Source organism: Lepisosteus oculatus, chromosome 2, assembly GCF_040954835.1.
Source record: "Lepisosteus oculatus isolate fLepOcu1 chromosome 2, fLepOcu1.hap2, whole genome shotgun sequence".
NCBI classification, from domain to species: domain Eukaryota; kingdom Metazoa; phylum Chordata; class Actinopteri; order Semionotiformes; family Lepisosteidae; genus Lepisosteus; species Lepisosteus oculatus.
Genome location: NC_090697.1, coordinates 30,216,657 through 30,241,780, shown reverse-complemented (window position 1 = coordinate 30,241,780; position 25,124 = coordinate 30,216,657). Strand labels below are relative to the sequence as shown.

The window sequence follows — 25,124 nt, the reverse complement described above, 5'->3', positions numbered from 1 at the left end:
GCAGGATGAGGGAGGGAGAGAGAGGAGCATTATTTTTATTTGCTTTGGCAACACTGATTGTACCCATCGGTCATGCTAATAAAGCACCTTGAATTGAATTGAATTGAGAGGAGCAGGATGGGGGAGGGAGAGAGAGGAGCAGGGTGAGAGAGTGAGAGAGAGGAGCAGGGTGAGGGAGAGAGAGCAGCAGGATGAGGGAGTGAGAGAGGAGCAGGGTGAGGGAGAGAGAGGAGCAGGATGAGGGAGGGAGAGAGAGGAGCAGGATGAGGGAGTGAGAGAGGAGCAGGGTGAGGGAGAGAGAGGAGCAGGATGAGGGAGGGAGAGAGAGGAGCAGGATGAGGGAGGGAGAGAGAGGAGCAGGATGAGGGAGTGACAGAGAGGAGCAGGATGAGGGAGGGAGAGAGAGGAGCAGGATGAGGGAGTGAGAGAGAGGAGCAGGATGAGGGAGTGAGAGAGGAGCAGGGTGAGGGAGGGAGAGAGAGGAGCAGGATGAGGGAGGGAGAGAGAGGAGCAGGATGAGGGAGTGAGAGAGAGGAGCAGGATGAGGGAGGGAGAGAGAGGAGCAGGATGAGGGAGGGAGAGAGAGGAGCAGGATGAGGGAGTGAGAGAGCAGCAGGATGAGAGAGGGAGAGAGACGAGCAGAACAAAGGACTGTGAGAAAGAAGAGCAGGACTGAGAGAGCTGTGAGAGAGAACAGAGTTTCCTCTGACAGGACAATGTGTCCTCTGAAAGGACAGCATGTTTCTGACAGGACAGAGTTTCCTCTGACAGGACAATGTGTCCTCTGAAAGGACAGCGTGTAACTCCTGACAGGACAGCATGTTTCTGACAGGACAGAGTGTCCTCTGACAGGACAGCATGTCACTCCTAACAGGGCAGCATGTCCTATGTCAGGACAGGGTGTCCTCTGTCAGGACAGCGTACAGAGACACTGAGTGCTGCAGAGTGAGATGCAGTGAGAAAGGAAGGGGGGGAGGAGATCAGAGAAAGGGAGAGCGAAGAAGACTCCCACTCCTCCTCATGCAGCTTCCAGAGCGCCAGAGCCCAGAGACCACCGGCGGTTCTGTAATTTCTTATTTAAGCCAATAAATTAATCCGATTGAAAATCCCGTTCATGCATGATTCCTGTTGGACAGGGGCCCTGACGCTCAGTGCTGCTGAAGATAGCGTCCCCCTGCTGCGGCAGAGCACAGGGCTGCAGAGCGTGAACAAAGCAGAGTTTCCTGGGACCCCCGCGGCCCTCACACCCCCCTCCACCAGCAGGGGTCTCCCCTCCCCCCCAGGTCCCAGCACGTGCTGGTTTTAGGGGTGACACAGTGCCAGGGTAAAGCACTGTGGGGTGTCAGGGGGGCAAAGGCAGATTGAGTGTATGGGCGGCCTGCGGGGGGCGCCACTGAGCCCTCCTCTGGGTTTACAGGGGTGTGGCTGCAGAAACCTGGCTCACACAGGAAACATCAGAAAGGAGCATCCTGAAAGCACCTCCGAAACGAGAGAAGGGCTCAGCATGTTCCTCATCAGCAGCTAGCTCAGCCACACCAAGGACGTTTCCAGCACTGAACAGGAGCATCACAGATGCAGAAATACCCCCCCAGATTAAAGATTCACATCTCACAGGACACCCAGGTTCTCCAGGAGGTCGTCCCTGAGGTCCTTCTCTGAACATGATCTGGAAGTCAGGGGTCACTATGGGTCACTACGGGGCACTACGGGTCAAATGGGCACCTCTGGCCCACTAGCAAGCACCCTCAGACTGGTGCACACTGACCACGTTCACTGTGCTGTCAGGTGGGGAGATCTGACAAGTTTACCGGTGACACATCTATCTGTCTGCAGGGTGCCCCGACAGCACTGGCCCTACCCTGTGTCTTCACCCCGCTGAGGGTCCGCGGCTCTTCCGAGAGGAAAGGACCGTGGGGAGCAAGTGGGACATCAGGTCACTGGCTCAGTGTAATCAGTCTGGCTGAAAACACTGAGCACGAATGCATCATCAAGAAGCCCATCATACAGCTCAGACAGCCCAATGCACTTCCCCTTTAACTGGAAATGAAAAGAGCCAATTAAAACAAGCCTGGTCCAGGGCGATCAATCTCAGAACTAAAATGAAGGCGGGTGTGATTCATGGTACCCTTGCCTTCCAGCAAGCAGTGTCTATCAAAATATTTTCTGCAATAGAACTGAAGCTCGTTAAACGCTGCTTAATGCTTTGACTAAAGCGAAGAAAGGCTCTGGTACATTTCAAACAGGCTGAGGGGCTCCCAGCAGGACTCGTTCTAATTAGGCGCTAGCATCTGTGGATTCATTTATAGTGGTGTCTGCACAGGGCCTGCAAGCCACTTATCACATTAGCTGAAGCTGCGAAGATTGGCCAACATCTGTAATTCCAAGGGTCCTGCTGGCCCGTTTCCACACCCTGCAGGGCTCAGCAGCCCAGGACGAGCCAGGAGAGCCACTCCATCGGGCTGAGCTGTCACTTTCATGACTCACAACAGTCACTTCCTGTGTTTGTGTGACCTGTACTTCCTGTGCTTGTGTGACCTGTTCTTCCTGTTTGTGTGACCTGTTCTTCCTGTGTTTGTGTAACCTGTACTTCCTGTGTTTGTGCGACATGTTCTTCCTGTGTTCGTGACCTATACTCCCTGTTTGTGTGACCTGTTCTTCCTGTGTTTGTGTGACCTGTACTTCCTGTGCTTGTGTGACCTGTTCTTCCTGTGTTTGTGTGACCTGTACTCCCTGTGCTTGTGTGACATGTTCTTCCTGTGTTCATGTGACCTGTTCTTCCTGTGTTTGTGTAATGTTCTTAACTTTACTAAGATACTGCTCTTGACTTTACCAGGACACTGGTCTTCGGATTTGAAGGTTGTGTCAGTGTGAACAGCAACCCCCACGAGAGCAGCCAGGGGTAGGTTTGTGTCCTCACCTCTGATAAGTCAGTTATCTGGTCATTGGGCTTGATGAAGAACTTCCATTCTCTATCTCCAATCGTCAGGGCACTGTGGAGTCCCATCAGTACACCAGCATGCACAGGAAACTCAGCAGCATTCAACTATACAGGTGGAGGTCTCAGCACTGGAATCTCAAGAGATGTCTTGTGTGCCTGACCCTTGGTGTCCTCATGAAATCACTACACACTAAGCCAGGGAGACGTATTCCTGTGTGGGCGCCAGAACACCTCACTTTAAGCAGCAGAAAGAAGCAAGCAGGCTTGAACTTTTAACATTACCTGAAGGTGAGAGCTAGGGAGAGCAAGGTGGCTTATGGGAGGAAAATGGAGGACAGGCTGAGGGAGAGCAATGTGAGAGAAGTGTGGAATGGCATGAGGAAGATCTCCGGATACAAGTTGTCCGGCGGCCAACAGAGTGAGGGAGGCCTGGAGAGGGCCAATGAGCTGAATCTTTTCTTTAACAGATTCAATACAGGGTCCACTGTCCAATCACCTTACAGGCCTTCACCCCAGACACCCTCTTCATGTCCTCAGTCTCCCCATCATGTGATCCCTCCTGCTCCTACTCCATCTTCCCCTGCCCTCCTCGGCCTATCCATCACAGCTGACCAGGTCAGAAGGGAGTTGAGGAGACTCCATGCAGGGAAGGCAGCGGGTCCTGATGGTGTCAGCTCCAGGGTGCTAAAGATCTGCACGGACCAACTGGGTTCAGTGCTGCAGTACATCTTCAACCTCAGCCTGTGATTAGAAAGGGTTCCGGTCCTCTGCAAGACATCTTGCCAGGTCCCAGTACCCAAAAAGGGGCACCCTAAAGTCTTGAATGACTAGAGACCTGTGGCACTGACTCACACCTAATGAAAACTCTGGAAGGGCTTGTACTGGACCACCTCAGAACCCTGGTGAGTACAGCACTGGACCCCCTGCAGTTCGCCTACCGGTCTCACCTGGGAGTGGAGGATGCAGTCCTCTATCTGCCACACAGAGCTAACTCTCACCTGGAGAAGACGGGGAGCATTGTGAGAGTTATGTTCTTTGACTTCTCCAGTGCCTTCAACACCATCCATCCACCTTAACTGAGAGATAAGCTAAGGGCGGCGCAGGTGGACACTCCCCTGCTGTCCTGGATTATAGACTATCTGACCCTCAGGCCACAGTATGTACGCCTACAGAGCTGTGTGTCCGAACAGGTTGTTAGCAGTACTGGGGCTCCACAGGGGACTGTCCTTGCTCCATTCCTGTTCACCTTTTACACCTCTGACTTCAGGTACAACTCTGGGGCATGTCATCTGCAGAAGTTTTCGGACGAATCTGCAATTGTGGGGTGTATTAGCGAGGGGAGGGAGGAGGAATGTAGGAGCTTGATTACCAGCTTTGTGGAGTGGTGTCATCTTAACCATCTCCAGCTAAACACCACCAAGACTAAAGAAATGGTCATGGACTTTCGAAGGAGTAAGTCTAGGCTGAACCCTGTTTCCATCCAGGGTGAGGACATAGAGGGGGTGCAGTCCTACAAGTACTTAGGGGTACACCTGGATGATAAGATGGAGTGGTCTGGTAACACTGATGCCCTGTACAGGACTGTTACTGGGCAGCGGAGCACTTTTACCAACAGACTGCTCCAGCTACGGTGTTCAAGGGAACGTTCATTCAGGTCTTTCCTCCCGGCGGCTGTCAGGGTGTATAATGCTGCCCTATCTACCTATCCCTCTTTTTCCTTTTCCCTCCAGATTTGACTATCTCCCACCCCCAGGAGACAAATCTTAATTTCCTCTGATCACCCCTGGATTACTGACCCCCTCACTCCCCGACGTCCCCTCTGATCACCCCTGGATTACTGACCCCCTCACTCACCGACGTGCCCTCTGATCACCCCTGGATTACTGACCGCCTCACTCACCGACGTGCCCTCTGATCACCCCTGGAGTACTGACCCCCTCACTCACCGACGTGCCCTCTGATCACCCCTGGAGTACTGACCCCCTCACTCACCGACGTGCCCTCTGATCACCCCTGGAGTACTGACCGCCTCACTCACCGACGTGCCCTCTGATCACCCCTGGAGTACTGACCCCCTCACTCACCGACGTGCCCTCTGATCACCCCTGGAGTACTGACCCCCTCACTCACCGACGTGCCCTCTGATCACCCCTGGATTACTGACCCCCTCACTCACCGACGTGCCCTCTGATCACCCCTGGAGTACTGACCCCCTCACTCACCGACGTGCCCTCTGATCACCCCTGGATTACTGACCCCCTCACTCACCGACGTGCCCTCTGATCACCCCTGGATTACTGACCCCCTCACTCACCGACGTGCCCTCTGATCACCCCTGGATTACTGACCCCCCTCACTCACCGACGTGCCCTCTGATCACCCCTGGATTACTGACCCCCCTCACTCACCGACGTGCCCTCTGATCACCCCTGGATTACTGACCCCCTCACTCACCGACGTGCCCTCTGATCACCCCTGGAGTACCGACCCCCTCACTCACCAACGTGCCCTCTGATCACCCCTGGATTACCGACCCCCTCACTCACCGACGTGCCCTCTGATCACCCCTGGATTACCGACCCCCTCACTCACCGACGTGCCCTCTGATCACCCCTGGATTACCGACCCCCTCACTCACCGACGTGCCCTCTGATCACCCCTGGATTACCGACCCCCTCACTCACCGACGTGCCCTCTGATCACCCCTGGATTACCGACCCCCTCACTCACCGACGTGCCCTCTGATCACCCCTGGAGTACCGACCCCCTCACTCACCGACGTGCCCTCTGATCACCCCTGGATTACCGACCCCCTCACTCACCGACGTGCCCTCTGATCACCCCTGGAGTACCGACCCCCTCACTCACCGACGTGCCCTCTGATCACCCCTGGAGTACCGACCCCCTCACTCACCGACGTGCCCTCTGATCACCCCTGGAGTACCGACCCCCTCACTCACCGACGTGCCCTCTGATCACCCCTGGAGTACCGACCCCCTCACTCACCGACGTGCCCTCTGATCACCCCTGGAGTACCGACCCCCTCACTCACCGACGTGCCCTCTGATCACCCCTGGAGTACCGACCCCCTCACTCACCGACGTGCCCTCTGATCACCCCTGGAGTACCGACCCCCTCACTCACCGACGTGCCCTCTGATCACCCCTGGAGTACTGACCCCCTCACTCACCGACGTGCCCTCTGATCACCCCTGGATTACTGACCCCCTCACTCACCGACGTGCCCTCTGATCACCCCTGGATTACTGACCGCCTCACTCACCGACGTGCCCTCTGATCACCCCTGGAGTACTGACCCCCTCACTCACCGACGTGCCCTCTGATCACCCCTGGATTACTGACCGCCTCACTCACCGACGTGCCCTCTGATCACCCCTGGAGTACTGACCCCCTCACTCACCGACGTGCCCTCTGATCACCCCTGGATTACTGACCCCCTCACTCACCGACGTGCCCTCTGATCACCCCTGGATTACTGACCCCCTCACTCACCGACGTGCCCTCTGATCACCCCTGGAGTACTGACCCCCTCACTCACCGACGTGCCCTCTGATCACCCCTGGAGTACTGACCCCCTCACTCACCGACGTGCCCTCTGATCACCCCTGGATTACTGACCCCCTCACTCCCCGACGTGCCCTCTGATCACCCCTGGATTACTGACCCCCTCACTCCCCGACGTGCCCTCTGATCACCCCTGGATTACTGACCCCCTCACTCCCCGACGTGCCCTCTGATCACCCCTGGAGTACTGACCCCCTCACTCACCGACGTGCCCTCTGATCACCCCTGGAGTACTGACCCCCTCACTCACCGACGTGCCCTCTGATCACCCCTGGATTACTGACCCCCTCACTCACCGACGTGCCCTCTGATCACCCCTGGATTACTGACCCCCTCACTCACCGACGTGCCCTCTGATCACCCCTGGATTACTGACCCCCTCACTCACCGACGTGCCCTCTGATCACCCCTGGATTACTGACCCCCTCACTCACCGACGTGCCCTCTGATCACCCCTGGAGTACTGACCCCCTCACTCACCGACGTGCCCTCTGATCACCCCTGGAGTACTGACCGCCTCACTCACCGATGTGCCCTCTGATCACCCCTGGAGTACTGACCCCCTCACTCACCGATGTGCCCTCTGATCACCCCTGGAGTACTGACCCCCTCACTCACCGATGTGTTTGCCATGCATGTGGTAGTAGAAGGAGATGCAGTAGGGGGTGCGGCTGCGCACAGCGCCCTTGCTGACAGTCACGTTGTAGATGGGGGAGATGAGACGCGCGTTGTCCCCCTGCACCCGCGGAGAGGACGCCTCGATATACATGTAGTACCCTGGGAAGAGAGCCACACAAGCAACACAAGCTGTCACCTTCACCACCATCATCATCATCATCATTACCACCACCACTGCCACTGGTCTGGGGGTCACCAGTCTTGCCCGGTTCTCCCCCCTCGGCTTGCAGCAGAACCATGAACAACCCCACACTGAGGTCTCAGTGAATCTCCCACCCCCACAGGAATCCCGAGGGAGGAACGGCACACAGAAGGGGAGACTCCTGAAGGGCACACTCTCGGAGATGGTGTCTGTGGCTTGGGCACTCCCCTCCATGCCAGGGCCCTACCTTCATCTGTGTTACTGCGGTCCTTAATGGGTCCGGTGTTGGCCGAGCGCTTGGGGTTTTGGGTCAGGTTGTTCTGTCGGATCCAGTCAAACTTGTCGTTCTGGTCCTGAGTGAAACCACACATCCTGTCATCCTCAAAACCACACACGCGCTCCGCTGGCCACGAGGAACCAGGAGAGAGAGAGAGGGAGAAGGAAAGGGTGGGAGAGGTGAGGTTCGGGACAGAGGAGGAAGAGGAGCGAGAGGGAGAGGGAGGAAGGAGGAGAGATAGGGATTAGGGCAGACAGGGAGGCCCGGAAGATGAGAGAGGGAGAGAGACAAAGAAAGAGAGGAGCATTACAAAGTGAAACACAGGCAGACTGAGAGAAGAATAAAGTGAACAGCCATAATTCATAGTAAGCCATGCAGTGTAATGACAGTTGACAGATTAAGGACACAGATTTTTGCATCGGCAGAATCTGGGCCTGCGATTTAACATTTCAGCCCATTTATAACCAGCATGCGTTGGAGTGGACATACAGTGACTAACTATGGGAATACAGATGAGTTCTTATTGCATGGCAGCTGTAAAAACCAATGCCAGATGTTTCTTGATTTTAACTTCCTGTATAAATTTGTTCAGCCAGATGAGAGCAATTAAACTTAAATTAAACACTAGGGATCCCATGGAGCTTTAACCAGTGAAGCCTTTGCATTCAGAATGCAGGCTGAGCTCTGTGAAGGAGACCTGCTTCATTTCTGTTAAATATAAATGTTTTCTGTTTAATCATTAAAATGTGTACCAGAGCCCTCAATCTAATTTAATGTACTACACAGGAAACTGCTGTGCAGCGATAACGGTGATAATAAAGATACTGATCATGATGGCCAAGATAGAGATGATGGCTCCGTTAAAGACAACAGCAGCAGCAGCAATTTAAGAAGAACAGACAGGTGTGTCTGGCTTACCTAAAGGTCCAGGGTAGTTGAAGGCTGTAAGAAAACAGACCAACTGTCAGTGTAAGACAATGAACTACAGATCACCCCCTAGCACAGAACCTCTCTTTGAAGAGCTGAGTGTCTCGCACAGATACCTGACTGAAACGCATCACAGCAGCAAACTAACCAAGTGAATGAACTCAGGGTGACCCCTGCATGAGAAAGTGCCAGCCATCTGTATCAGCAGCTCAAATACACAGGAGACCAGGTGCAAACCAGGGGAGTTTCTGAGCTCAGTAAGCTAGAGCACATGGTAGGCCAGGTTAGAAAAGGCAAGACTGCAGCTCAGTCAGGACAGGAGGGGCGGGACTCTGAGAGTCTCAGCTAGGGCCGAAGGGAAAGTGGAACTCACTGTCGGAGCATCTCCCGAACAAAACACTGGACACTCACATTGTCACAGAACTAGGCATGTTCACAACCAGAGAACTGGATACACTCACTGTCAAAGCACAGGACACACTCACTAATAGAACATTGAACACACACTGTCAGAGCAAAGGATATATTCACTATTAGAGCAATGAACACATTCACTATCAGAGAATTAGACACACACTATCAAAGCATAAGGTACACTTGCCATCAGAGCACAGAATACACCCACTATCAGAGCAGAGCACAAATTCACCATCAGAGCACTGAATGCACTCCACTGGACATATTTACTGTACAGTACACTCACTGTCAGAGTTCTGGAATCACTCACTTTCAGATCACTGGAAACATTCACTGTCAGAGCACTAAATATAATAACCATCAGAGCACTGGACCCATTCACTAACAAAGAAATAGAAACACTCCCAATAAGAGAACTGGACACATTCACCATCAGAGAACTGGAAAAACTCACAATAAGAGCAGAGGACACACTCACTGTCAAAATAGAGGACACAATCACCATCAGAGCACTGGACGGACACACTGTCAGAGAAATGGGCACATTCACTATCAGAGAATTGGACACACACCATCAGAGCAAATTACACACTCACCATAAGAGCACAGGACACACTACCAGAGCACTGGACACACTCGCCAAAAGCATAGGATACACTCACTGTCAGAGCACTTTACACACTCATTACCAGAGATTTATACAAACTCACCGTCAGAGCAGAGAACACACTCACCGTCAGAGCACTGGACAGGCACACTGTCAGAGCAATGGACACATTCACTATCAGAGAACTGGACACTCACCATTAAAGTTGAGGACACACTCGCCATTAGAGCACAGGATACACTCACTCCCAGAACACAGCTCACACACTCACCATAAGAGCACAAGACAATCAATTTCAGAACACTGGACGCACTGACTAACAGAGCACTGGAACACTCATTATCAGAGGGCTTCACGCACTCACTATCACTGCATTGGGCACACTCATTATCAGTGCATTGGACACACTTACCTTCAGAGTACTGGATATTCCGGGTTGCACTGTCTCCCAGGCCATATGTGGTAATGGGAGTGAGCCGCACCTCGTAGGACAGTGGGATACGCAAGTCTTGAATTTTGTAGGAGAGAAGGCTGCCCTTCTGAGGCTCCTTCACCGTGATCTGCTTGGACAGCACTGTCTGCCTCTTCTGGATCTGACCGAGAGAAATGGACAATGACACAGTGAGCATCGCTAGATGCAGAAACTGAGACATTTGGAGGGAGTGGGTGCCTACCAGGAAGCCCCTTCACAGACCCTCACCTGACTGCTTATCCCTTCCACTAGCCTTTCACCTCTGGGAGCTGAAGGGAGACAGAAGAGACTGTTCAGGCCGGTGGAGCCCCTGCATGTCTGGCTTCTGTTCCAGTCCCAGTTGTTATCGATCACCTTGGTATTACACAGGGAGTGCACACGCACACCCTGACTTTCACACTCACACATGTACACTAACTGCGCACTGACATCCACACTCACACACTAAGCCTTACACACATACATGACACATTCACACACGAACACTTATAGGAACACTCTCTCACACTGTTATTCACTCATCCACTGACATTTACACACTCACATAGACATTTACACTCCACTCTTACACAAACTCACATTCACGTACTCACACACTAGTATTCACACAATGACACACACCCACTTACACTGACACTCACACTAACATTGACACATTCACCCTCACACACTGGCAATCACACAGACACTGACATTCACACACTTAATCTGACAAACTCAGACACTGGTATTCACAGTAACATTCACACTCACCAACATTCACACTGACATTGACACAGTCACACTAACATTTACACACTCACACTTGCACAGACTGACGCTGACACTCACACACTCTTACAGTTTAAGCTCAAGGACGCTGTACACTGTATATAACGTGTTTGTCTGGTAGTTTGTCACTAGCACATGCACACAGAGAAATAGCTCCTAGTCACTGGAATGTGCATCAGAGCTGCCCCTTCAGTGTCAGAAACTCTTGTCCTCATTCTCTCTAATAGACCACTTTCTGACCCTGGTTCATCCCTGATTGCTGCTCCTGGGATATTTTTGAATACTGGAAGATCTTGGAAGGTCTGCTCTCTGTACTGCATTTCCTGTCCAAGCACCATTTCTGAGTGTTTCTGCTCAACAGCAAAGTTAAAAAAGTCTGCCCTCACTGTCCCCTGTGGCATCAGGGGAAATCGACCAGAACACCTGTGGCTCCAGCCCTGGGTTACAGTGTAAGAGTATCTCTCCAGTCCCGGATTACAATGACAAAGTGTCCTTCCAGTCCGCGGCCGCAGTGACAGACTGTCTCTCCAGTCCCGGATTATAATGACAGAGTGTCCTTCCAGTCCCAGGCCACAATGTCAAAGTGTCTCCCCAGTCCCGGATTACAATGAAAGAGTGTCTCTCCAGTCCCCGATTACAATGAAAGAGTGTCTCCCCAGTCTCGGATTGCAATGTCAAAGTGTCTTTCCAGTCCTGGGCCACAGTGACAGAGTGTCTCCTCAGTCCCAGATCACAATGTCATAGTGTCTCTCCAGTCCCAAATTATAATGACAGAATGTCTCTCCAGTCCTGGATTACAATAACAGAGTGTCCGTCTAGTCCCCGATTATAATGACAGAGTGTCCTTCCAGTCCCAGGCCACAATGTCAAAGTGTCTCTCCAGTCCTGGATTATAATGACAGAGTGTCCTTCTAGTCCTGGGTCCAGATCACAATGACACAGTGTCTCTCCAGTCCTGGGACACAGTGACAGCCCTGGGCTGTCTGGTGAGTAAGTCAGACAGTAGCTCAGTGCCTGCAATGTTGGGAGCTGCAGTACCTCTGCTGCTGCCTTCTCTCCCATACACAGTCACCCGGGCTTCTGCACACAGAGCTTGAAATTAAACTATCACCTGACTGCTGTGTTCCCACCTCAGACCTTCATGTTTGAAGTCCCACTTATTAGGAGATATTATTCAGGACATGTGCAAACACAGGCCTGAGGGGATAATGTGATTCCCTGCCAGACAGGCTGCTGGACAAGCCCCAGGGAACTGTGTCCGGACTCTGCCTTGGGGAATCCTCATGGCTCTGTGGAAGTGATGATCACAGCCCTGCTGTCGGAGCCACGGGGGCAGTCAGATGGCGGAGACACAGGAATATATCAGGAATGCAGATGTTCACAAGACTGAAGAGATGCTGCCCTGGGTTCCTACTGCTTGCGGACAGAGCCAGTTAGCGTCCAAGACCTATTCCATCACTGGTCACAGCAACCCCCCAGCTCAACATGAGTGATTCAACAGTGTCTCCAGGTTCTGGGGATTTCTCGATATATTTCTACCCCAGTACCCCAGATTGTAACGCTCGGAGGCCAGGCTCAGTCGAATGGGCTCAGTGGCCAGTGTGTCCATGAATGTAAAAGACAGGTGCTGAGTCGAGGGCCGATAATACACGCTGCAGTCAAACACAGCATCAGTGACACTCAAGGCTGCCACAGTGGGTCAGAGCCTGTGGAGCTTGGGGCTCCCACAGAGAACACCCCCAAACTGCCAGGAGCCCAGTGCAGGGATCAGGGCAACAGTGGGAGAGAAACCGTGCGTCAGAGAGGAACGGCCAGCTCCTGGCACGCATGAGCTGGGGACAGCAGACCTGGCCACGTGTGTACAGGAGTGTGGGACGATGCCATGGCCGCCCAGCACAGCCTGTGCTTGATCGGGACGGGGTACGGAGTTTGCAACAGTGACAGGCCTGCGATCCTGCTGCACGTAACTACTGTATGAAAATGAATCCTCTTAGTGGGATGAAATCCCAGCTAGATCAGCGAAGCCCTGCCTCCTACGCACTGCTCTCAGCTCAGCTGGTCCAGGATTCCAGCAGGGCTGGTAAGAGCACTCTCACACTCTCACACAACCAGCCCCCAGCGCTGCCCGCGAACCGCACAGGGGGTCAAACGCATTTGTTTTGTGTCTAATTAGGTCTGGAGTGAAGACTCTTATCAAGCGCTGTTGGCACTTAATCGGGAAATAACACAGAGAAACACATTATTACTTTGAACACTTCAGAGCTGAAAAAAAACGAATTATCCAGCTCCTGAATCTACACACACAAAAGCTCTAGCTGTCTGGACTGCAGTCAGACTCTCACAGTCGGAGTTATCGGATCAGTAGAACAATGTATATTGCTCTCTCTCTCCCAGTCCCTCAGCTCTCACCACTAGCCCACACTGCCTCCCTCTCTCCCAGTGCCTCAGCTCTAACCACTAGCCCACACTGCCTCTCTCTCTCTCCCAGTGTCTCAGCTCTAACCACTAGCCCACACTGCCTCTCTCTCTCCCAGTGCCTCAGCTCTAACCACTAGCCCACACTGCCTCTCTCTCTCTCTCTCCCAGTGCCTCAGCTCTAAACACTAGCCCACACTGCCTCTCTCTCTCTCTCTCCCAGTGCCTCAGCTCTAACCACTAGCCCACACTGCCTCTCTCTCTCTCCCAGTGCCTCAGCTCTCACCACTAGCCCACACTGCCTCTCTCTCTCTCCCAGTCCCTCAGCTCTCACCACTAGCCCACACTCTCTCCCAGTCCCATAGAAATTCAATGTTGTGACAGACATTACAATAACAGTGTGTAGACACACTCAGCGCAATGACGTCTTTGTTAGTCAGTGTGTAACATTTTGAGAGGTGGCAGCAGCTTGCTTCTGAGAGTGGTGCTGCACACTGGCTGACACACGTTGCTATACAATAATGTTCACAGTGACAGAAGTCTATCCACAGTGACAGAAGTCTATCCACAGTGACAGAACTGTGTCCATAGTAACAGAAGTCTATCCACAGCAATATAATTGTGTCCATAGTAACAGAAGCCTACCGACAGTGACAGAACTGTGTCCATAGTAACAGAACTCTTTCAACAGTGATAGAATTGAGCCCGTAGTGGCAGGACTCTCTCTCAAAAACAGAACTCCTACTGAAAAATGTGACGTAAAAATGAACACAAAAACCATACTTTGTGACAGAACACGGGTCAGAAAGAGTGGAGTGACGGTTACAAGATTGAAGAAGTCTCTATCTTCTAGAATTCTGTTTGCTGAAGTTTGCAGTCTTCCCTTGAAAGCAGGATGGAGGAATTGGCATTTCCCAGCAGGCCACGGGAAGGATTGTCTTCTTATTTCCTAGGTTTTCGCTGATGTCAATTTGGCTGCGTTTCAGACCAAGAGAGGACATGACAAGCACAGCTCTAGGTGTTTTGCTTGAATGATCTTACTGTGTGCTGCCGTCTTAATGTGCCATTAAGAAATCGGAAACACAGAGGAGAGAAACTGGTAGAAAAAAGGACAGAAGTCAACCTGTGCCTGGGAACTCAGAGCTCCAGGGGGTATCCCCTGGACTCTGAGCTCTCCCGGGACACAGGATCAATACCTGTGTGGGTTTCTTTGGCCTCTTTCAGATTCATAGAAGACCATGCTTGACTATGACAGCGGGCCAGAGCCAGACTGATCTTCTGCAAGGTTCCGCCTCCATCAAAAATAGATTCATGTACAATTTCGACACAATTAACACCGCTTGTTAAACCATGCTAAAACTGGTTAAGTGGTCTGTTCTGGGAGCTGTCCATAGCGCTGAACACACCGTCTCACTCTGCAGTCTGTCCACATGTCTCATGATCAGCTACACTGCAAAACTGAAATGGACACAGCAGAGGTGCTGGGGCAGTGTAGGAGAATTAATGTCAAGAAAAGTGCAGGTCCAGATCAAGTGTGTGGAAGGCTTGGGAACTGCCTGTGCAGATCAGCGGTGTGGTATATTTAGCTTGCTTTTTCTGATGTCCTTATATTTACAAACCATTGCTCTCTGTGGAAGAAATCTACTATTTCCATTCCAAACACTGCCAGGCCAGGTGAGGTTAACAGCTTCAGGCCACTTGCTCTCACATCTCTCTCAGTGTAATGTCTGGAGTCAATGGTGAGGCATCACAAAAAAGGACCTTCTTGACCCCCTGAAGTCTGCACACAGAGAAACGAGGGGAGCAGGCAACACAACACCCACGTTGTTAAAGCTGGGCTGTCAGCATCTTGCCCAAAGACATTTGCCTATTGATTCTCCCTCTGCCTTAACTACAACACAAAGACTAATGCTGGTACAGAAACTCTCAAAGATCTTCAATTTAAACAGCAACTTGACAGGATGGGTCGTAGACTTCTTAACAAACAGGTCTGAACAGCTCAAGTGGGGGAAATAGTTATCTGACCTTCACTACATTTCCACTGGATCACCGCAGGGCTGTGTCTTTATCCCCTGCTGTTCATTTTGTGCTCTAATGATTGCAAGAGCAAACACACACAGACAGACAGACAGACATCTCATTTGCTGAAGCCACAGCCCTGGTCAGCGTAATACAGGACCCCGAAAATCATCATGGGACCATTCTAAACGAGTTTACTAGGTGGTGTGATGAGTTCTCTCTGACGTCAAGTGTCTTGAAAACAAAGGAACTGGTCACTGATTTTAGGGAAAAGCAACACCCCTCCAATCTACAGTAATTGTCAGTCAGGCTGTAAACATAATCAATAACTACAAGTACTCAGGGCTGGACACAGCAAAAAACCTGAGGTAGGACAAACATGACACCATTTATAAACAAGGACAACTTAGACTACTTTTTTCTGAGGAAACTCAACCGTTTCAAGGTAGAGAGAACTATTTTACCACTTTGCTTTAATTAAGAAATAATTAATTAATAGTGTAAAATACTGTCTCACTTACTGGTTTGGTAACTTCAGGACCGTTGATTGTAATAGGTTGAGAAAATTAGTGAAAATAAGTAGCAAAATAATTAGATCCAATCGACTTTAATACCCTCCACAAACAGAATGCTGTAAAGAAGGCCGAGAGCAGTATGGAGTGTGTGTCTCACCCTCTCCATATTCAATTTACACTACTCTCATCTGGGAGACGCCTCTGTGTCTCCAGGTGTAAATGTATCAGACTCTGGATATCTTTCATCCCCACTGCAATACCTCTCTTCTCTCTGATCTCTTTTAACACTATTGTCTCTGTCGTTGAAGCTTGTCTTCCTTGTTGTAGTATTGTATTGGACTGTACCGTAAAATACATTTCCCCCAGAGGATAATAAAGCTTGAATTGGATTGACACTGCACAGCAACAGACACTGGGAGCTGTCCATAGTGCTGAGCTCAAGTCTCACCCCTCAGCCCATCACCTGAATCACACTGAAGGACCAACCTGTCCACTTGTCTCAAACCAGCTACACTGCACAGAAACAGACACTGGGAGCTGTCCATAGTGCCGAGCTCAAGTCTCACCCCTCAGCCCATAGCCTGGATCACACTGAAGGACCAGTCTGTCCACTTGTCTCAAACCAGCTACACTGCACAGAAACAGACACTGGGATCTCATGACCACATGCCTCATGACCAGCTGCACACCTCCCTTAACCCAGTTCAGATTTCAGCTTGTATTTTGTTAGAACAAATGAGGTCACTTGATTTATGATAGTGTGCTTTATAGGACATCACCTGCTATCTAGGTCGTCCTTAGCTGTCCTGTCAGTGAGGATTTAATTGTCTTTAGAAAGTGAAGATCGTACCCATGCTGACTGAAGGTTCGTGTGATGGATGGTCTTAACAGACCATTATTTCAACACAAGTGCACAGTAGGCCATGCCTAGGACATCCTCACAGCAGCTCAGCATCAGAGCAGGCTCTGGCTGTTACACCTGAGTGTAGGTTTCCTGGCTGTATTCGTCTGCTGCTTATCTCCTTCACTGTCTCTCGCCCCTTCAGTGCTGCGCCTCTCCATTCTCGCTGGCTCTCCGATTTCAGCGGGTGAGGGGAAAAGGAAGGAATGTGCCTGTATTAAAGTGCCCTGTGCCAGAGAGACCTTGCAATGCCTGCTATATATAGACCCCCATCCCTCCCTCCTCTCTCTCTCTCTCCCTTGCTGTGTCTGCCACCGTTTCCCATTACAGATGCTATCTGGAGAGCCAGGCTGGAGGGAAGGGGGCGACTGTCTCCGGTCCAGGCAGCCGCAGACTCCAGGGAGCTGCCCTCTGCCGTCCGGGAGAACAGCGAGCTCAGGGAGAGCTCCGGAGCGCACTGACACAGTTCTCAGACGCACAGTGTGCATCAAGCAAAGACGTGGGAACACAATTTCACACAGAGATTCCCTGAGGTTTCAGCTTTGTAAAAATGTGCAAATCTGCACTTCACACGTTTAAATTTACATATTACCATCCCCAGCTGTGTCGTCTCCTGTACTGTGTCAAGGAATCAGCGGTCTTGTGCACACGCATTCATATCTTTAAAATTCGGTTCTGGAGGCATGTTTTCAGCTCAGTGTTCCCACAGTGGTCTGGGGTAAAGAGACATCCACAGCACACAGGTTTCCTAATGAGCTATCTGAATACAGGAGAGGGCCACTGCTACATGAAGTCCACTTCCTTCAGTGTGAGCAGGGCTCCACAGGGTCATGGGGTCAGGCTGATTTAGAAATCTCCCGCTTGCCGTTTGATTTCAGGTGTGCTGTTTATTTCATCCTGTTCATTCCTGCTAATAAGCAGGCACTCCGAGAGGAACCGGGGCTCAGAGCATCTGAGCCCACAGCACAAGGTAGCAGCACACTGCTCTGTAGTTCTGCAAGAACATCGCTGCTTCTGTGCGCTGGATTTCAGAATCCGTCCCTTCAACACCTGCCACAGTTCATACTGTATCCTGCAGCGTTAGAGCCGTACTGAGCACTGTGCTGCGTGTCTCAGTGTGTCAGGGTTCATACTGTATCCTGCAGTGTTAGAGCTGCACTGAGCACTGTGCTGTGTGTCTCAGTGTGTCAGGGTTCATACTGTATCCTGCAGGGTTAGAGCTGTACTGAGCACTGTGCTGTGTGTCTCAGTGTGTCAGGGTTCATACTGTATCCTGCAGGGTTAGAGCTGTACTGAGCACTGTGCTGTGTGTCTCAGTGTGTCAGGGTTCATACTGTATCCTGCAGCGTTAGAGCTGTACTGAGCACTGTGCTGTGTGTCAGGGTTCATACTGTATCCTGCAGCGTTAGAGCTGTACTGAGCACTGTGCTGTGTGTCTCAGTGTGTCAGGGTTCATACTGTATCCTGCAGTGTTAGAGCTGCACTGAGCACTGTGCTGTGTGTCAGGGTTCATACTGTATCCTGCAGTGTTAGAGCTGTACTGAGCACTGTGCTGTGTGTCTCAGTGTGTCAGGGTTCATACTGTATCCTGCAGTGTTAGAGCTGCACTGAGCACTGTGCTGTGTGTCTCAGTGTGTCAGGGTTCATACTGTATCCTGCAGCGTTAGAGCTGTACTGAGCACTGTGCTGTGTGTCTCAGTGTGTCAGGGTTCATACTGTATCCTGCAGTGTTGGAGCTGTACTGAGCACTGTGCTGTGTGTCTCAGTGTGTCAGGGTTCATACTGTATCCTGCAGTGTTAGAGCTGCACTGAGCACTGTGCTGTGTGTCTCAGTGTGTCAGGGCTCATACTGTATCCTGCAGTGTTAGAGCTGTACTGAGCACTGTGCTGTGTGTCTCAGTGTGTCAGGGTTCATACTGTATCCTGCAGTGTTGGAGCTGTACTGAGCACTGTGCTGTGTGTCAGGGTTCATACTGTATCCTGCAGCGTTAGAGCTGTACTGAGCACTGTGCTGTGTGTCTCAGTGTGTCAGGGTTCATACTGTATCCTGCAGTGTTGGAGCTGTACTGAGCACTGTGCTGTGTGTCAGGGTTCATACTGTATCCTGCAGTGTTAGAGCTGCACTGAGCACTGTGCTGTGTGTCTCAGTGTGTCAGGGCTCATACTGTATCCTGCAGTGTTAGAGCTGTACTGAGCACTGTGCTGTGTGTCTCAGTGTGTCAGGGTTCATACTGTATCCTGCAGTGTTGGAGCTGTACTGAGCACTGTGCTGTGTGTCAGGGTTCATACTGTATCCTGCAGCGTTAGAGCTGTACTGAGCACTGTGCTGTGTGTCTCAGTGTGTCAGGGTTCATACTGTATCCTGCAGTGTTAGAGCTGTACTGAGCACTGTGCTGTGTGTCTCAGTGTCAGGGTTCATACTGTATCCTGCAGCGTTAGAGTTGTACTGAGCACCGTGCTGTGTGTCTCAGTGTGTCAGGGTTCATACTGTATCCTGCAGTGTTGGAGCTGTACTGAGCACTGTGCTGTGTGTCAGGGTTCATACTGTATCCTGCAGTGTTAGAGCCGTACTGAGCACTGTGCTGTGTGTCTCAGTGTCAGGGTTCACACTGTATCCTGCAGTGTTAGAGCTGTACTGAGCACCGTGCTGTGTGTCTCAGTGTGTCAGGGTTCATACTGTATCCTGCAGCGTTAGAGTTGTACTGAGCACTGTGCTGTGTGTCTCAGTGTGTCAGGGTTCATACTGTATCGTCCTGTATCCTGAGCTGAGCAGTTTCTCAGTTTGATCCTCTACAGGCAGAGTTATTGTATTTTTTCCTTTCCATTGCCTCCTCATATGATGCTCGCAACCTCGATTAAAGTCCAGGTGATGAAGGCTCTACAGCTGAAGCTCTGCGTCTCTCCTTGCTATTTTTCACTGAGGAATCAACCTTTACTTCTCCCTTTGCAGCCAACGCACGCTGACGCAGCTCCCCACTTGAACAGCTCCACTCAGTCTCTGCTGTGACCGATAATGCCTTCCACTAAATCTTTCTCCTGATCTCCTCACAATTCCCCTTGCACTCTTCTCTTATCTAGCCGGCATTGCGTCTCTCCACAGGTATTCGCTCCAAGACTACATTTTCCGCCCACCTCCTGTTCCCCTACAGATGCCCTCATAACGCTGTCACCCCAACAGGATTCTGAAGCCCACAGACTTCTTCAGCTCTTTTCCAGAACACTAATGCTGTTATCTTTTCCTTTGACAAGGGAAGATCAGAGAAGCAGAGCTCTCTTCGTGACATCTTCCTTTCAGCACTAGCCCCATCCGGAGCCTGAACTCCGAGCTCTACCACAGCCGACTGCAGTAGGGAGTAGTTTATACGGCAGCGTGAACGCAGTGGCTCCAGCTCCCAGGTGTGTGACAATCTGCGCACTGATCCGTTCAGCCTGCTCCGCGTTCCGATGGCTGTATCTGATGAACGGCAGCAGGACAAGTGAGGTATTTCTTGAATTGACAGCCCCCCTGCATTTCTAAGGCTGATCAACGGAGTTCATGAACCAGAGAGTTCCATTGGCAGCAATGCGTTTCGTAGGGGTTACACGCGGCTGAACGCGATTTCGGAGAATCGTCGAGCGGCGTGTACAACGCTTGCGGAATGTTTTACGGAGCCTTTCGAAAAAAAAAGGTCCATTTCCGTAGGACAGCAAACACATCGGGCTCAGAATTTGCACCTTGCTTGTGGCAGTAATATTTCCAGAGCGGTGTAACAGCAAGCAAGCTTATTGACTCCAAGCTGAGTTTCGTTTGGAGGGCTGCCTTAACGAAGACAATCAGAGCCTGAACACGTCTCAGCACTTGGCAACACACTCTCTCCCTTCCTCTGTGTCCCTCTGTGACAGCCCCCCTATCTCCTACCCTGCTGTTCACACACACTCACACACACACTTAGACATACGCTAACCCACCAACAAACACACACACTCACACGCCCTGCTCTCCATACACACACACACAGTCTCTCACACACATTCACACTCAGAAATGCACTCATTCGTACATGCCCAATTAAATACACACTCATACACACACATTCACAAACACACATTCACTCACACACCCCCATACTCACACTCTCACACTGCTCATCACACACAGACACAGTCTTTCACACTCACACTTATAAATACAGTTATAAATACACTCACTCACACACACACATAAATACACTCCCTCTCACACTCACACATACACTCGCACACAGACACACAGCCTCACACACACTCACACTCTTAAATACACTCACACACATGATCACACACACTCAAATATACACACCCTCTCACACTCACACATACGCTCACAGACACACAGCCTCACACACACTCACACACTTAAATCCACTCACTTACACACACACACAATCACACACACTCAAATATACACATCTTCTCACACTCACACATACACTCACAGACACACAGCCTCACACACACTCACACTCTTAAATACTGTACACTCACACACACTCACACACACACACATAAATACACTCCCTCTCACACTCACACATACGCTCACAGACACACAGGCTCACACACACTCACACTCTTAAATACACTCACACACACGATCACACACACACATAAATACACACCCTCTCACACTCACACATACGCTCACAGACACACAGCCTCACACACACTCACACTCTTAAATACACTCACACACATGATCACACACACTCATAAATACACTCCCTCTCACACTCACACATACGCTCACACACAGACACACAGCCTCACACACACTCACACTCTTAAATACACTCACACACACGATCACACACACACATAAATACACACCCACTCACACTCACACATACGCTCACAGACACACAGCCTCACACACACTCACACTCTTAAATCCACTCACTTACACACACACACAATCACACACACTCAAATATACACACCCTCTCACACTCACACATACGCTCACAGACACACAGCCTCACACACACTCACACTCTTAAATACACTCACACACACGATCACACACACTCAAATATACACACCCTCTCACACTCACATATACGCTCAGACACACAGCCTCACACACACTCACACTCTTAAATACACTCACACACACGATCACACACACTCATAAATACACTCCCTCTCACACTCACACATACGCTCACAGACACACAGCCTCACACACACTCACACTCTTAAATACACTCACACACATGATCACACACACTCATAAATACACTCCCTCTCACACTCACACATACGCTCGCACACAGACACACAGCCTCACACACACTCACACTCTTAAATACACTCACACACACGATCACACACACTCAAATATACACACCCTCTCACACTCACACACAGACACACAGCCTCACACACACTCACACTCTTAAATACACTCACACACACTCACACACACACTCAAATATACACACCCTCTCACACTCACACATACGCTCACAGACACACAGCCTCACACACACTCACACTCTTAAATACACTCACACACACGATCACACACACTCAAATATACACACCCTCTCACACTCACACATACGCTCACACACAGACACACAGCCTCACACACACTCACACTCTTAAATACACTCACACACATGATCACACACACTCATAAATACACTCCCTCTCACACTCACACACAGACACACAGCCTCACACACACTCACACTCTTAAATACACTCACACACACGATCACACACACACATAAATACACTCCCTCTCACACTCACACATACGCTCACAGACACACAGCCTCACACACACTCACACTCTTAAATACACTCACACACACGATCACACACACACATAAATACACTCCCTCTCACACTCACACATACGCTCACAGACACACAGTCTCACACACACTCACACTCTTAAATCCGCTCACTTACACACACACGGTCATACACAATCACACGCGCTCAAATATACACACCCTCTCACACTCACACATACGGTCACAGACACACAGCCTCACACACACTTACACTCTTAAATCCGCTCACTTACACACACACGGTCATACACAATCACACGCGCTCACACAGCGCTGCAGTGTAGCTTCTGTGTCCAGTAATTTCATAAATACCAGTAACAGCAGTAATAAGAGAATGAGAGCAGTTAGCCTGGAGAAAGCCAGCCAGCTCTCGCGGGTGATTAATTGAGGGAGCGCGTAGCTGCATTAAGTGCAGGGTCGCTGAAAGTAGCTTGTTAATTCAGTACAAGCTGCGATCGATCAGCTGTCAGCCCCTCACAGCCCAACTATTCCCCCGGCTCAAATTATCATCGGACACATTTATTTCTCTCTCCTGTCGGCCAGAGTCCACCGCGGCCTCACGCAGCCGGGCCGGGCTGGACCGTGCACCTTGAGGGCTGTGGATGAAATCACGTGCGACACCTCTATTTATAGCTGCTCGGAAGGGGAAACGCAGAGCCGTGACAACCAGACGCAGGGAGGGGGACTGACGGGCGTCCCCGCGGAAGTGGGGTGTGGCCGAACCCCAAACTCTAGCTGCCTGAAAAAGCCGGAACTAGAAGGAAACTCCTGTGAAATGGCTCTGTTGCACCTGACTGCACGGCACCTTGCTGAAGAGTATTCAAAGATAGATTCCGAGAGCATTTCATTTACACTCATACAGCATGTACAGTATACGTGTACACAAGAACCTAGGAAATAAGAACATTAGCCAGGCCACAAGCCAGCAGAGACTATTAGACCCTTTTCATTAAGATTCTCACACACTGTATCTCAGACTGGAGAGCAGTGAGACACTCAGAGCACACAGGTACAGTGAGACATGGATCAGTACCAGTGTGGGGCTGTATCTCAGACTGGAGAGCAGTGAGACACTCAGAGCACACAGGTACAGTGAGACATGGATCAGTACCAGTGTGGGGCTGGATCTCAGACTGGAGAGGAGTGAGACACTCAGAGCACACAGGTACAGTGAGACATGGGCTGGATCAGTACCAGTGTGGGGCTGGATCTCAGACTGGAGAGCAGTGAGACACTCAGAGCACACAGGTACAGTGAGACATGGGCTGGATCAGTACCAGTGTGGGGCTGGATCTCAGACTGGAGAGCAGTGAGACACTCAGAGCACACAGGTACAGTAAGACATGGGCTGGATCAGTACCAGTGTGGGGCTGGATCTCAGACTGCAGAGGAGTGTGACATTCACAATACAGTAAGATCTGTTTTTCAGATATTTGGAACAGCAACTCCCAGTCCATCATTGCCAAAAATAGAGGTGGCATGAAGTCAAGTATTTTTGACAATCTAAAGCAATGTGCTCACTGACCGGACTGCTCAACTCAATGTATTGTACCCATTTTTATTTTCTTGATATGTTTGATAGAATCTGCATTAAGTTCCCACTTTGTCATCTGTGTCCATAATGATTGCCACTGCTGTAGAAATCAATTCATTTACTGCCAACTGGTTAACAGTTAATGAGATAGCCTGCTTAAAAACAAATATAATGCGATTTTTAAAGTACATTTTAGAGGTGTTTTGCAGATTTCGATTAGGCTGCAAACATATTTAGATGCACTAAAAATGTACTCACTTATTTTAAATATATTTCAGACACATGCTGATAAACACAGATACTGTATAGTGATCACTGTGTGCCTAGAATATATTTAAATAGAAATGAATCCTTTTAAACATGTATTTTGGTCTATCTAATTTTTTTTTCGTGCATAGGTGGAGGTCACTTTAGGGTGCTGAAATACATGTTCATGTGTTTCTGCCCTTCCAGAGGCAGGTCATTAACCACAGAGCATGTCCATGTGAGGTCATGCCACAGATGTAACCACGCCCCCATGTGAGGACACGCCCACTGGTTGCCACGCCCCCGTGCTAGGACACACCCCCAGGTGAAAGGTTAAATTCCCCCTCTCTGCAGACTCACTGACTCATACCCACACGCCAGCACATTTTCACATCAGATCATTGTGGGATTTTTTTGATTGAACTTCTTCCTCCACAGAAAAGTATTGCAGTTTCCCTGCATTCATGTAAAGTTCAACACACCATGGCTGCTGAAATGAGATTACTGCTTGGAGACTGCCATTATACAGCATATATATATATATGAAGATTCAAATATTCCGATTATAAGCTTTTTACTCCTGGGTTAAAAATAAAATGTCCAGAACAAGTCAGAGTGTGATATTAACTCCATCCGTACCGACTGTATTTGAGAACCTGCTTCAGCTCTCTGAGACTGCCCAACAGGTAAGGGATTCACCACATGGTCTTGAGCTACAGGTGTGACCCCGATCCAGCTGGCACCCGGGTTTGAGCATGCACCTCCCTATTCCACCCTTGCTTCTCCCTCATTCCTATCCCAGCTCTCCAGACACACCGTCAGTTTCTATTCCAATGAGCACAGCAGTTCCTGAGTGCTA

General features: G+C 50.5%; 1 protein-coding gene across 2 annotated transcripts in view; it reads right to left on the bottom strand.

Annotated features, from left to right (window-relative positions):
• The window catches only part of LOC107078410 (MAM domain-containing glycosylphosphatidylinositol anchor protein 1), a 177,332-nt gene that overhangs the window by 36,186 nt on the left and 116,022 nt on the right, over window positions 1-25,124 (bottom strand). For both annotated transcript variants that reach the window (XM_069178576.1, XM_069178577.1), the window contains exons 12-15: window positions 9,983-10,163; window positions 8,538-8,561; window positions 7,590-7,745; window positions 7,141-7,299 (exon numbers count right to left, since the gene is read on the bottom strand). In XM_069178576.1, the coding sequence (XP_069034677.1) occupies window positions 7,141-7,299; window positions 7,590-7,745; window positions 8,538-8,561; window positions 9,983-10,163 (520 nt within the window). The remainder of the gene's footprint in view (window positions 1-7,140; window positions 7,300-7,589; window positions 7,746-8,537; window positions 8,562-9,982; window positions 10,164-25,124) is intronic.